Raw genomic sequence first — 15,316 nt, forward strand, 5'->3', positions numbered from 1 at the left:
AAGCAAAGTAAAAGTACAGCCTGGCGTTGTCAGAGTACTAAAGTTAGATGCTGTGGTCATTGAGGGCGGGCTTGGGGGTGGGGTATTTGAATATAGAAATCCCGAAGCCTTAAAATATTGAGAGAAATCTCTGAAAAAAAGTCAGAGGAACTTTTGACCAGTTAGTAGATATTCTTATAACTTCTAGTTCTAAAGTGCAGTGATAAATATAGTGATACGATTGAGGCTACTTTATGGCAAAATTTGAAATCAAACATTTGCAATAGAGGTAATGTTAACACTGACAATAGCAGTAGGAATAGCAAACATTGAGGACTTCGTATGTACCTTGCAGATTCTTGTAAACTAAGCCGTGATAACTTGCTTAAGAAATCTGTTGAGAAGTCTGTCTCTTTCCCCTCCCTCCCTCCCTCTTCCTCCCTCCCTCCCTCCCTCTTCCTCCCTCCCTCCCTCTTCCTCCCTCCCTCCCTCTTCCTCCCTCCCTCCCTTCCTTCCTTCCTTCCTTCCTCTTTCAAGAGCAGGAGACTTAGTGAAGAGACAGTGAAGCAGGTCCCAGAATGGAAGGAAAAGCTAGACACCAGGCCTCAGGATTGACAGGACCCAGGGTAGCAATGGGCATCCAAGTGGCATGGACACTCTCTTTAAGGCACTGCAACAGGATGCCTCAGCCCTTACTAGGGAATGTTCTTTATTAAAGTGTCCACCTTAGCAGTGTTAAAAGAAAACAAATTTTTATTTTAAAAAATGTTTATTAGGTGCTTATTATGCAAAGTATCATTTAATCCTGCCAAATGGGTGGTCATTGTTTCCAGATTTACAGCTGCAGGAACTAGTGTCAGAGTGAGATCTTGGGGCAGGTTTTATATGACTCCAAAGCCCATGCTCAACCTCTGTATCCCCGACAATGTGGGAGATGCCACTTTGATGCACTTGCTGCCATCAGGTGGGCCAGGGACAAATATTAAGTAACTTTGATTCTCTGGCACAGATGTTGGAGCCTTTCAGTTCTTTTTCGGTGTTTCTGATTATACCAAGAGAAAGTCAGTTTGGTCCAAGTCTGTCTTAAATGCCTCTCTAATAAGTACATGTTAATCTACTTTCTCCATAAAAAGAGAAGTGTATCTAAATAGAATTTATTCAGTACTTTGCTTTTTAATGCATTTATTTTTATGGATACTATCTATTTGTGACATGTGATAAGGGTTTTGCACTTACAGTAATAACGAAAAGTTTCTAGTTAAATTTTTTGACTTAACATTGTTTTAAAGAAAAATAAAGAGTCATGTCCTACTTTTCTTTATCTAATTTCTACTCCAAAATAACTCCTTCTTCTATTTAGGTCTCCTCTGTTCCTCTCCCCTCTACCCCCACCATTAATCCCCTATTTCTGCAAAAACTGGGAGGGTTCTTTATCAGCAGTTGTGGAGCAAGTTGTGGAATTATGGTTTTTTCATTTTTAATTTTAATTATAAAGTAATGTAGCTATAGTTACTATGATCAGAGAAATGGATTTGTCTTAATCTTACCATTCTAACACAGCTACTATATCATTTTTCTTTCCTGTTTTTACCTCACGTGCATTTCTCTAATAATGATACTTAACATTCACTGACTATTCGTTATAGGCACTGTTGTTAGCATTTCGCAATCCAATAACTTGTTTAATCTTTTTAAGCATTTTATGATATAGATTCTGTAATCCCTGTTCTGCAGATGAGGAAACTGAAGCATGGTGAATTTACGACACTTACTGTAAGGACTTGAATCCTGGGAACTGGTGTTCTGAATTTGGACCTTTGACTTCTGCACTGTGCTGTTTCCCATATTTAGCTGTGTTTTATTAGCACTGTTATTATTATGGCCTATACTTATTTTTTTCTCCTTCTCACTTAACCCTTACTTATAAACCTTTTTCCCTTGGTATATAGTCCTCAGATTTTTAAAGAATCAACTGTATTTTGGTCTAATTTATATAAAATAAATTGCACCCATTTTAAGTGATCAGTTGGTAAGTTCTGATGAATGCCTACATCTAACTACCATTATATTTATGATAGAAAACATTCCTGTTGCCCTAAAGAGTTCCCTTGTGACCCTTCCCAGTTATTTCCTCCCCATGCTCCGCAAGGCAACTAAAGATCTGCTTTTTGTCACCATTTTTGTTTGCCTTCCTCTTCAATCCATGAGTTATTTAGAAATAATATTTAATTTCCAAAATTTGTGTGAATTTTTCAGGTATCTTTCTGTTATCAGTTTCAAATTTAATTCCATTGGGGTTAGAGAACATATTTTATATAATTTCAGTTCTTTCAGATGTGTTGAGTTTTGGTTTATGGCCTAGAATTCAGGTTGGCAAACTTATTGTTTAAAGGGCCAGATAGAAAATATTTTAGTTTTTGTGGGCCCTTTGACCTCTGTCATAACTACTCAACTCTGCTGTTGTAATATGAAATACTTAATATGAATGAAAGTGGCTGTGTTCTGATCAAATGTTCTTTATAAAAACAGGCAACAGATGGGCCTTAGCCTTTTGGCTGTAGTTTGCTGACCTTTGGCCTAGAACCTGGTCTATTTTGGTGCTTGTTCTATGTGCATGTGAGAAGAACCTGTATTCTCCTGTTGTTGGGTGGAATGTTCAAAAAAATGAAGTTGCCTGATAGTGTTTTTCAGATCTTCTATATCCTTGCTGATATCTGTCTATTTAAACTACTGATTACTTGAGAGGAGTGTTGAAATCTCTAACTGTATTAAGGGTGTATCTATTTCTCCTTTCATTTTACCAGTTTTGCTTTGTGTATTTTTTTTAAATAAGTGATTGTTAAGTTTTTTAAAAAAAATATCTATTTATTTATTTGGTTGCACCAGGTCTTAGTTACAGCAGGTGGGCTCCTTAGTTGCAGCTCGTGGGTTCATTAGTTGCAGCTCAGTGGCTCTTTAGTTGCGGCATGCAGCCTCTTATCTGTGGCATGTGAACACTTAGTTGCGGCATGCATGTGGGATCTAGCTCCCTGACCAGGGATCGAACCTGGGTCCCTTGCATGGGGAGCATGGAGTCTTAACCACTGCGCCACCAGGGAAGTCCCTGCTTTGTGTATTTTGAAGCTCTGTTGTTAGGTGCCTACACACTTAGGATTATTATGTCTTCTTGGTAGACCGACTACTTTATCATTATGTAATGTCACTTTCTATTCCTAGTAACACTTGTTCTGAAGTCTACTTTTTCTGATAATAATATAGCTCCTCTAGTTTACTTCTTTCTGGGATCACACACTTCTGTACTGCCTGATGTGTAATGTCTGAAAACAGCTAATTCTTATATTTTGTCCAGTTTTCTAATTTTTTGAAGAGGATAGGTAAGTCTAGTCCCTGTTATTTTATCATGGCTGGAAGCAGAAGTCTGTAACTGTCTTTTAAACATACGTACCACTTGCCATCAGTGGCTATACTTTTATCCTCTTAGTTATGTCCTTTGTGGAGACCATTTAGTTTTCTTTCTTTCTTTTACTATTTTTTCTATCATAAACAATGAACATCTAATGACTATAGTTGCTCACTATTTTGATTATTTCCTTGGAGTGATTCCCAGAAAGTAGAATCATTGAGTCAAAAATTAAAAACACTTTAATATATTTTGAAGTATATTGCCATTTACTTTCCAAATATACCTTCTAATGGCTTTCCAGAATTACCAGTTTACAATTCCATAGATATATGTGAGGTATAAATTTCACCAATATTTAGATAACTATGTGTACTCAAAAAAATCTGTATCATTGCTTACTTTTAAATTTCGTTGAATTCTGGAAAGGTTAAATATGCTTTTATATGTATTCTTGTATTATTTTTCTTTTTATCTGTTTGTATCTTTTGCTTATATGTCAACTAGGATATCAGTATTTTTCTTAGAATAAAGATAAATTTATTTGTGGCAAATATTTTTAAAGTCTGTTGTTTGCCTTTAAGTATTTTTATTTTTATTTATTTATTTTAATGAATGTATTTATTTATTTTTTTTTGGCTGTGTTGGGTCTTCGTTGCTGCACACGTGGGCTTTCTCTACTTGCAGTGAGTGGGAGCCACTCTCCATTATGGTGTGAGGGCTTCTCATTGCGGTGGCTTCTCTTGTTGCTGAGCACGGGCTCTAGGCATGTGGGCTTCAGTAGTTGTGGCCCACAGGTTCAGTAGTTGCAGCTCATAGGCTCTAGAGCGTGGGCTCAGTAGTTGTGGCATATGGGCTTAGTTGCTCCGTGGCATGTGGGATCTTCCCGGACTAGGAATCCAACCTGTGTCCCCTGCATTGGCAGGTGGATTCTTAACCACTGCGCCACCAGGGAAGTCCCTAAGTATTTTTAAAATGTAGTTATTATCTATTCTTTTGTGATTTCTTCTACAGCGTATAAGTTTTGGAAGTCCTTTCCAGGTTTGATAAATATTTAATTATGTTTTCTTTTCATTTAAAACATATTAAATTCTTTCATTCAACAATTATTTACCTGTCACCTACTCTGAGCCAGTCCTTATACTAGGTGTTGGGGACCTGGTAGAGACCAAGATAGAAATTACTACCTCTGATCATTTGGGAATAGGAAAACATGGATATTTTCAAGGTGTGATAATCTAATTCTAGCCTCCTACGTGGCAGGTGAAAAGTCTATTAATAAAGTGTCCATGATGCCTATTCTGTCATCTTTTAGATTTTGTTTGTGTGAGATTAAATTAAATTAATTTTTTCAGATTGTCGCCTCTTTATTACAGTATCATTATTGCATAGGTGTTTCGTACCTATTGATTTGTGGTATCTTCAAGACCTAGAGTCTTATCTCTATTATATGGAGGCAGTATAATGTATGTGTCCTGGAGTCAGGCTGACCTGCTTTTAGATCCTAGCTCTTCACTTACTAGCCAGGTACCTTTAGACACGTTGCTTATCCTGTCTGAACTTTTCTTTCTTCATCAGTAAAGTAGGGTGGTAATATTATCTATCGTAGGATTATTGTGACAATTAAATGCAAAAGGGTTAACACTTTTTTTAAAAGGTAATGTATTATTATATTCTTGTCAGGTGGTCTTGATGGAAAATTGCCCTATACGTGATAACACGGTATGTTTCTCTGTAGGTGAAAGCAACAAACATAACCAATAAAGCAACATTTGGTATGGAAATAAGTTGCATCAAGAAAAATCTCGTGGGCTTCCCTGGTGGTGCAGTGGTTGAGAGTCCGCCTGCCGATGCAGGGGACACGGGTTTGTGCCCCGGTCCGGGAAGATCCCACATGCTGCGGAGCGGCTGGGCCCGTGAGCCATGGCCGCTGGGCCTGCGCGTCCGGAGCCTGTGCTCCGCAACGGGAGAGGCCACAGCAGTAAGAGGCCCACGTACCGGAAAAAAAAAAAAAGAAAAAGCTCGTAAAGCTAAGTAGTTTTCATTGAATATTTTGCTTCTGAGCAATGTGCAAGCATATCTACATCGTTGCTGGAGGGCGTGTGTTTTTCCATTAGGTCAGTGGAATTGAATTCCCAGTGCATGTAGGTGAATGGAGTGTCATATGAGCCTGCACAACTTAAGATAAAAATGATCACAGAACTCCATCAGATTCTTAGATCCAGACTTCTTTGCCTCTCGGATGCCAGGTACATTACTGGTCTTGGCCCTTATTACATTTTGATTTGTTCCTCTTGTCCTGACCTCAACTTCATACCTATTTTCATTCTTGCTTCTGGTCACAGTCATGGGTCTTGGCTTATTCTGTTGCTGGATACACTAGGCTCCTTTTCTGCATTTGCCTTCCTTTTCACACTCTTAGCAAGTCCCCTTGTGTAGTTTTCAAATTCACAGGGTGGCAGAAGGAGCAGGTGGCCAACGGAACACTGGGAAGGTGGAATGGGGGGCTGAGGAAAAGAGGGAGAGCCTTGTAACCAGTGCCCACTCATCACCCGTGGTTCTCAGCTCTTCAGCAAAAGCTTTGGGGAAACAGAGGAGCCGTGGACTTCCTGTAATCCTAAAAAAGAATGTGTTTTTTTCTTTTTCACTCCTAACTTAAACTAGATTGTGTCTCAACTCTGATCTGTCCATTGGTTGACATCACTCACCTTCAAATATCTATAAGAAAGAAGGCATTTGGGGGAAAGATTTCAATCTGTTTATAGTGAACATAATTAGGGGGAAGTCATAGAAGCAGTGGAGGTCAGTGGCTGCACCAGGATGAAAATTGTTTTAAGGGTGATGTCGTCTCTGAGCAAAGTGAAATGAGCCAAGAGGCAAATGAGAATGTAGACAGGTCTGCCCAATTCCTTTTAAAGCCCCAGAAACCCATTCAGCCTTACATCTGCTCGACTCTGGATGATTTTCAGGAAGAGAGAGACTATTTGGCAAACTCCAGCTTCCCTCAGCTGAGCGAATTCTGCAGTTCCCGGGGTGCGTGTTTCAAAGCTGTGGACCTGAGGTGGTCAGCATTGAAGGCCCAGGCGCCCTTACCCTTCAATCTATTTAGACAACATTTTTGTCTCCACTAGCAACATCTGAAGCTCTGTCTGGACTGCGTGAACAGCTGCTTTCCCTTTTTTATCTGCTTGCTGGGTCAGACATATGGGGACTTTCTCCCTGACTACTCACCTGTCATGTTCTCCAAGGCAACTGACTTGTCAAGTTTATCCATAATGGAACAGAATCTCTATGTTGCTGCAAGAAACTGTTATCCTTGGGTCCTGGTTGAAAATATTCCTTGAGCATTTAAAGTTATTACCATATTCCTGTAACATGCATTTCTTCATTTGAAGATTTTTGAAACTGAGAACAAATAGTGGGTCATGGAAGAGGATTTAGGAAGTCAAGGAGCTCAGAGAAGACCTAAAATATCTGGCAGTTAACATGTAGATATAGAGCAGAGGTTCTCAACCAGGGCTGATTTTGCCCCCAAGGGATTTTTGGCTACATCTTTGGTGTCACATTTTTGGTGTCACAGTTGGGGGTGTACTACTGGCATCTAACAGGTGGAGGTCAGGGTCACTGCTAAACATCCTACAGTGCACAGGACTGCCCCTCATAATAAAGAATTTTCCAACCCAAAATGTCAACAATGCCAAGGTTGAGAAATCCTGATCTAAAGAGGAGAGAACTTTTATTAATTGTCATGTGCTTTTTGCACGTTATCGCATTTAATCTTCAAGGTTTAGCCCTGCAAGGTAGGTGCTCTAATTCCTGTTTTACAGATGAACAAATGAAAGCTGCTGTGTAGCAGTTAAGTGACTTACCTAATGTCACTTCACCAGTGAGGGATCATTCTAGGATTTGAACCCAAGTCCTTTTGACTCCAAAATCCATGCTCGTTTGCCTTCACACTTACTGCTCAGAGAGTAAGTGATCTGTGCACCAGTAGCCTCAGCATCACCTAGGAACTTGCTAGAAATGCATTCTGGGTCTATTGAATTAGAATTTGCATTTTAATAAAGATGACCAGGTGAGTTGCAGGCACATTAAAGTTTGAGAAGCACTGCCTGGCATCCTGTTGCCTCTGAATGAAATGGTTACATTTATTCTGAAAATACTGTGTCATGGACATGTACAGATTAAAAAGGGAGGAACAGCATCAGAGCAGGGCAGAGATTCTTCACCTACACAGACTTTGGGAGGGATCTGTGATGCCCTAAATTTATATGAAAAAGAGAATGTTTATATGCAGATGTGTGTTTTGGGTGGTAGGAAGTTGGCCTGTGTCTTTGATCAGATTCTCAAAAGGTTTAATGACCCAAAAAAGATTGTGAGTTACTGTTGTAAGGGCCCAATTAATGTGGGAGTGCAAAATGCAGGTGGTGCATTCTCAAATGCTTTCAGGGACCAGGCAGGCATAGGCCTTCTAATATGATAGGGGGGCAGATGGATCTGTAGTCAACTGCATGGAAGGGCGTTGACCCACCTAAAGTCATTCACATCCATTGTTGGGGGTGGGGCATGAAATCCCACCTGTGCTGGTCAAACAAAACTCTGCCTACAAGCCAAATTATTTTGGAGTCCTAGAAAAGAATATTGTAACAATCGTTACTCTTTGGGTTGAAAGTGACTCGGACTGGCTCCAACAGACGGGGAATTTTAGTTTATATAACTTTAAAGCCCAGGATTGGGTCTGTGTTCAGCTCAGTCTTCGTCCACTGGCTCAAATGAGGTTACCAGGCCCTGGTTTCTCACTATTTCTCTGCATGGCTCTGCTGTCCTGATGTTGCCTCAACTCCTTGGCGCCTCCATAATGGAGGGAAGGTGGCTGTAGCAGCTCCAGGTTCAGGTCCAGCAGGAATGGCTCAAAGTCCTAGGATTAAGTCTTTCTGTCTCTGATTAGCCGGACTTGGACTATATGTTTGTATCTGACTCAGTCACTGGTGCCAAGAGAATGTGATGCTCTGATTGGCTAAACTTGGGTCATATGCCACGTCTGGAGCTGGAGGGAGTCAGACCCACTACAATAACATGAAGTGAGAGTTGGGACAAGGTGGGACCCCAAATGATAATCTGGGGCTGTTACTGGAATTAGGGTAGGGTGAATAGAAGTTGGGCAGCCCCAAAATATCCTGAATATTTACTACGAGCTCGGAGTTTTAGAATGTCCAACAACAGAAATGCTCTCAGATCCAAGATTTTTTAGTTCCTAGTTCTGTGACTTTGAGAAAATGATGTAATATTGGTAAGCCTTGGTTTCTTCTATTTACTGAGTTAGCATTAACGACCTTGAACTCAAGGTAATGTGTATAATAATGGTGTAAAATACCTGAAAACAGTGCCTGACACATATTAGGCTAATGAGAATGAATCATAAAAAATGAGTCCTGGGCTTCCCTGGTGGCGCAGTGGTTGGGAGTCCGCCTGCCGATGCGGGGGGGCACGGGTTCGTGCCCCGGTCCGGGAGGATCCCACGTGCCGCAGAGCGGCTGGGCCCGTGAGCCATGGCCGCTGAGCCTGCGCGTCCGGAGCCTGTGCTCCGCAGCGGGAGAGGCCACGGCAGTGAGAGGCCCGCGTACCACAAAAAAAAAAAAAAAAAAAAAAAGGGTCCTGGAAGAATATAGTATATATTTGGCTAAGGCCTGAAGTATGGTTAATAGTGATATTCTTTGACTAGTCTCAATCTGAACTGCATTCATTAATATTTACTAACATGTTCAAGAATCAAGCCTTCCTGTATATTTGGGTTAGAGACAGATTATTTCTCCATAATATTCTCCTTAGTCTTTGATTTTGGTTATTATTGAAATATTAGCTTGTTTTAGACTTTAGTTTTGAATATGTAATATATGGACTACATGTCTGCAGTAGAAGGTACAGAATGGATGGATTATTACAAAATCTTCAGAAAAAAGGCTAAATTACTTTTCTTTTGGATCTTCGATACCCTTTAATCACCCAGGTAGTTCCAGAATCTCACAGCTTGCGGAGCACAGGCTCCAGATGCGCAGGCTCAGCGGTCGTGGCTCACGGGCCCAGCCACTCCGCGGCATGTAGGATCCTCCTGGACCGGGGCACGAACCTGTGTCCCCTGCATCAGCAGGCGGACTCTCAACCGCTGCACCACCAGGGAAGCCCTCAGTTCATACTCTTGACCTTCAGAAGCACTCTGAGGTCCTTGGAGATGCCTGAGACTAGTGGGTGAGGTTCAGGGTGAGCTAAAGAGATCCATTAGACTGTGGGATCATTTCCAATTCTGTCCAAGATCTTGAAATTTGAAGCTAACCTTGGCCAAACTGTTGGTCCTCTAGGTTATTCTGGCCCTAACCTGAGCCACAAGGCAGCCCAGTTAACTATGGGGGTATAAGATGGCTTGAGACCTTACCAGGTTAAACTACCTGATGTTCATTTTCCTGCCTCACTGCATGTAAAAAAAACAAACCCCACCCAAACTCTGGGAGACGTAGGTGTCTCCAGAGACAGGAGGACATTTTGGCAGTCCAGAACACCTTGACTTTAATTAGGCAATGAGTTTAGAAACACAGTGCCTTGAAACTAGAAGGAGTCTCAAGAGATCCAGTTGTCTGGCCCTGCCACTTATTTTACCTGGGAATTTAAGGGACTTGCCCAGTGGCAGAGTTGCAGCTGTACCCATGGTTGTCATTGGGCATCTTATCTTAAAAATACACTCCACTCCCCCAACCATTGCCATGGATAGAAACATACACATATGCCACGAGATTGAATTAGGTGACTTCATATTTAGCTAACAGTCTAAAAATACAAGATGATACATGTAGCAAATCCAATTTTTTTTTTGCCTTGGTCATTCTGAGGTCATGAAATAACTTGGAATCCTACATAGGATTTCATGTACAAATAGCATTAAGATTAAATTGCTTGCCTATAGCTTCCTTTCTTTAGATTGTAGAACGGGCTATGAAATTTGGTGCTAACATAGAAAGAAGGTGGTATAGACACAGAAGGGGAGATACTTTCCTTGGTATTCATAATAACCATGGGTAATGGAAAATGCAAAACTATAAACCTAAGGTATCAAAACATATCTTTTTGTGTCTAAAGACTTCAAGCACAGCTTTGAACGTTTCTATCACGAAGAGTTCCCTGAGAAGTGCAAGGAAGTGTTTGTTATTTCCAAAGAGTCAAACAGAACCTTTGAAATCTTGGAAAGATTTGCCTTAAAGGATGTGGAATTTGATTTTAATAATGCCGCAGCAGGCCCCAGCCTATCTATTCTCAGGTAAGATGTCAAGAAATCCCAAGCAAAGCAGCCTGACTTCAGTGAGTATGAGCCCCCAAATTGGGAATTTCTTCCCTCCCTTCCCCCTTTCTATGTCCATCCTTGCCTGCAAGAGAGGCTCCCTAAAAGTCACCCCCAGGTTAGAATCTCCTCATCAGATATCACTCTGCAACTGCCAAGTTACTTCCCTTCAGTCTCCTTAAAAGATTATAAATGCTGGAGGGCAGAGAGCTTGCCTTCTTTTTTAATGCCATAGATCAAAGTTGGTCTAAGTCATTCCTGTCAGTGATGGAATGATTTTAAGGAGAAGAAACTGGATTAGGAAATATGAATAATGCATCTGTACAGTATTGTATAATTTACAAAGAGCTTCCACATACATCATCAGCTCATTATTAATTACATTAAGATATTCAGCCAATACTTGTTAATTGCCGACTATGGGCCATAGCATTATTTGCGTTTGTGAGAATCGAGTTATCTTACCCAAAGTTTGCACTCCTTCACAGTGTCGTCTGCATTAAAACCCCCATATCTTTTCCCACTCCGGGTGCTGACATGCTCTCTTCACCACCCACAGGCATGAAGAGACTGGGGCGTGAGGAAAGAATTGGGTTTGTCTGTGGTGTCCTTTCCAGTCTCAACCCTAGAAATAGGGAGGTTCTTGGGATCATTTTATTTTCTTCCATCCTCATCCTCCAGTTCTTATTACAGATCTCATTTATTCTGTGAGAGTTTGGGGATTTGAAATAAACTCACAGTGGCTAGGGTGGCTCAAGGTTTGCTCCACCATGTCTGCCACGGTCTCAGCACCCACTATGATGTGCAGAGCTACGAACATTCTTGTGGTTCTGGGAACCCATGCCAAGAGGAAGACAATTTAATTGGTTAAAACAACATGGCGCTCAGTCAAGGTTTTTGAAACTACAAGAGTATGAAATATTTGTCATCTGTTAAAAATCTTAGGTTTGAATAGGCAAGTCCATAGAGACAGAAAGTAGATTAGTGGCTGTCAGGGGATGAGAGTAGAGGGGAACCGGGACATGACCCCTAATGGGTCTGGAGTTTCTTTCTGGGGTCCTGAAAATGGTCTGGAATTAGATAGTGAAGATATTTACTATATACTAAGTAAACTAAAACCGACTGTATACTTTAAAATGGTGGATTTTTTTGGTATGTGAATTATATCTCACTTAGGTTATAATTTTAAGTATTTCAGAGTGGATGAGACATTTAATAAATTTTATTGCAATTACACAACTCCAGTTGTGCCCAATCAAAACACAGCAATTAAATAAGTCCTTTGAGATTAGCTGTGTGGAAGCAGAGCTTTGCCATTTGGAAATAACACCTTGTATTGTAAGTTCCTGAATAGTGTGTGCAGCTAACAGGAAAGGGTGTTCTTTTGGAGTTTCAAAGCATTTTCTTAATAACCAACCATCTAGAGCAATAGCATTCTCTATTTTTTCTCTTTTGAAGGGAGCTACAGTTTGCTTTGCAATGCTTCCATTTTCTATTTGTTCTTGAGAAGAAATCATTAAGACCCTAGTTTATTTATGGGGGTATATTATATTTGTATTTTTCCTTCATTGGTTTTTACCTGCTAAGTGCCCAAACATGTTCTAGACACAGGGGATACAGCAATGAACAAAAGACAAACATCCTTGCCTCCATGGAGCTTGTATTATGGAGACACGCAACAGACATGATACATATGGAAAATATGTAGTAGGCTAGATGCCTGTAAGTGCCATGGAGCAAGATGAAACCCTGAAAGGGAATAGGCCATCTGGTAGGAGAGAAGGTGGCATTTGGGTGACTGCTAGAAGCAGGTGAGGGAACGGGCTTTGCCAATATGAGTTGGAAGAGTATTCCAGACAGAGGGAACAGCAAACACAGAGGTCCTGAGGCTGGAGGAACGGCAGGGAGGCCAGACAGCTGGAAGGAAGTCAGAGCTGTAGGGAGGGTGATGGGGTGAGGTTGGAGATGTAAGGGATGAGAGGAGGGTCTTGTCTGTTCTCATGCATCATTGTAAGGGCTTAGACTTTTACTTCTTTTGAGCACGGCAGTGACATTTGATAAGTTCACTCTGGTGGCTTGGCTGACGAGAGACTGAAAGCGGGCAAAGGTGAAAGTGGGGCATCAAATCCAATCCAATCCTGCCATTCAAATTTGATGGTGAGATGACTAAAGCAATAAGGCATTGATTCCTAACTCATAGTCACGGAGATGGAATTCTTATGGAGTAACTCCTATGTAATGATCCTGCTATAGGTTTTCTATTTCAATAGGTTTTCAGACTGATCCTCTTGCTTTGCTGAACCTGAGTGTCAGGTTTGTTTATTTTATTTCATTCACTCAATCAACAATTTATGATCAGGTACCGTGCCAGTCACTAACTATCCAGTAGTGAGTTAGGTAAGCCTGGTAAGTGCCCACGTGGAACTTACATCAATGACAAATCACTAGACACATATTTATTAAATTACGTGAGGAACAGGCCTGGAGTCTTTATGCAGTGATACTCATGGACCTGGGACTCCTCTGCATTTCCAGAAGCTTTTCACTGAAAAAATTTAAGCAACAGGACAAGCAGGGCTGGCTGGCTCCAGCACCATTTAGCATCACTGCCTCAGCTACGAAGCTGGCTTTTCCCCCGGGGAGGTAGACGTGGGCAGGGGAGTAGGAGCGGCTGCTGAGAGCACAGCTGGGCCTGGGAGGTCATGAGCAGATTCAGCTTCTTTGCAGAGAGCATTTTCCCGTGCCCACCTCAGCTGTCCACAGCTGCAGCTCCTGCGTGGGCTGTGAGCCTGGGCGCCTCCCTAGTGGGGATGCTGAAACGCCCCTGGGTGAAGCTGACATTTCTGCTCCCCACCCACACCCTCGCTGGCCAGGATAAAGGGATCTAGCAGAGGAGAACTGCCCGCCCACCCGTATCCAGCTCTCCCAACCCAAGTGCCCTTGCCTGCCCTGCAGCTGACATCCCCTCTGTGACAGGCTTCACAGAAGGTCAAAGTAGAGCCACCGCTTTTCCCACTTACATGTTTCCTTGCCCTGTTCCTCTGGACCCTGGTGGCAGCCCTGACTAGCAAGGAGTTCCATTTATTTATTTATATATTTTAATAAATTCATTTATTTATCTTTGGCTGTGTTGGGTCTTTGTTGCTGTGCACGGGCTTCCTCTGGTTGCATCGAGCGGGGGCTACTCTTCGTTGCGGTGCGCGGGCTTCTCATTGCGGTGGCTTCTCTCGTTGTGGAGCACAGGCTCTAGGCACGTGGGCTTCAGTAGTTGTGGCATGTGGGCTTCAGTAGTTGCAGCACGTGGGCTCTAGAGTGCGGGCTCAGTGGCTGTGGCACACGGACTTAGTTGCTCCGCGGCATGTGGGATCCTCCCGGACCAGGGCTCGAGCCCATGTCCCCTGCATTAGGAGACGGATTCTTAACCACTGTGCCACCAGGGAAGTGCCGGAGTTCCATTTATTAAAGGCTTTTCAAGTGCCAGGTGCTGTGGCTAAGGGCTTCATCAGCATCTCTCTCTTGTTTTTTTTATTTTTTATTTTTGGCTGCATTGGGTCTTCGTTGCTGCACGCGGGCTTTCTCTAGTTGTGTTGAGTGGGGACTACTCTTCGTTGCGGTGCGCGGGCTTCTTGTTGTGGTGGCTTCTCTTGTTGCGGAGCGCAGGCTCTAGGCGCGCGGGCTTCAGTAGTTGTAGCACGTGGGCTCAGTAGTTGTGGCTCACCGGCTCTAGAGCGTAGGCTCAGTAGTTGTGGCACATGGGCTTAGCTACTCCACGGCATGTAGGATCTTCCTGGACCAGGGCTCGAACCCGTGTCCCCTGCATTGGCAGGCAGATTCTTAACCACTGCGCCACCAGGGAAGCCCCCAAGAGGTCTTTCTTGATATAATAGTACAGTTACGCTTCTGTGAAATACAGTTACCCTCTCCACTTGTACACAATAGATTAAAAATGCTTGCTACGTACAGTGCATAGACAGTTCAATAATTAGAACCAACTCAACTGTGTTTGAAATAAAATAGCTTATTTAGTCATTTAAAGTAAAATAACTATACATATGAAAATAAAGATATGTAAATGTTAGGATCTCCAAGCCTGTAAAAATAAAATCATTATTCTGCATTATACAAAACAGTGCAAGAAAAATTCTAAATAAGCTTTTGGAGCACAAATTATAAATTTTCCATTTTAACTTATCATGCAGACATAGCATTTCAAACCATGTTATAGTCTATAGCCAGGTTCTTAATTTTTAAGAGGAAAAAATGCTAGTCAGTAAATTTTACTGTATGATTAAGTGTCACATACCATAAAATATTGACATCTCATTTAATGCTCTCAGTAAGCCCTTGACAGCATTATCGTCCCAGATAAAGAGATGGGACGGATGGCTGGGTCACACAGCTACACGTGGGCAGAGCAGGGAGTTCAAACTCCGGTCTTTGTTGTGTTCAGAGCCCCGACTCCTCATTACTGCACTGTCTTGCCCCTTTGAGCCAACAGAGGGACGTTTCTCTCTTTTGGATGATTTCCATCGGGGTCCTCTGCCAGCATCGATTATCAGGAGAGTCTGCAGAGAGGTCATTGATGTGGAACGGGTAGAAATACTAGCAGG

General features: G+C 42.0%; 1 protein-coding gene across 1 annotated transcript; it reads left to right on the top strand.

The window, feature by feature from the left end:
* Positions 1-5,502: 5,502 nt before the first annotated feature.
* Positions 5,503-8,821, top strand: LOC138842836 (putative tetratricopeptide repeat protein 41). Its single transcript, XM_070046458.1, is given in 1 exon segment — positions 5,503-8,821. A coding segment is annotated over 1 exon segment (480 nt). The 5' UTR covers positions 5,503-6,243; the 3' UTR covers positions 6,724-8,821.
* Positions 8,822-15,316: the final 6,495 nt, after the last annotated feature.

This window comes from Globicephala melas, chromosome 10 (assembly GCF_963455315.2).
Source record: "Globicephala melas chromosome 10, mGloMel1.2, whole genome shotgun sequence".
NCBI classification, from domain to species: Eukaryota; Metazoa; Chordata; class Mammalia; order Artiodactyla; family Delphinidae; genus Globicephala; species Globicephala melas.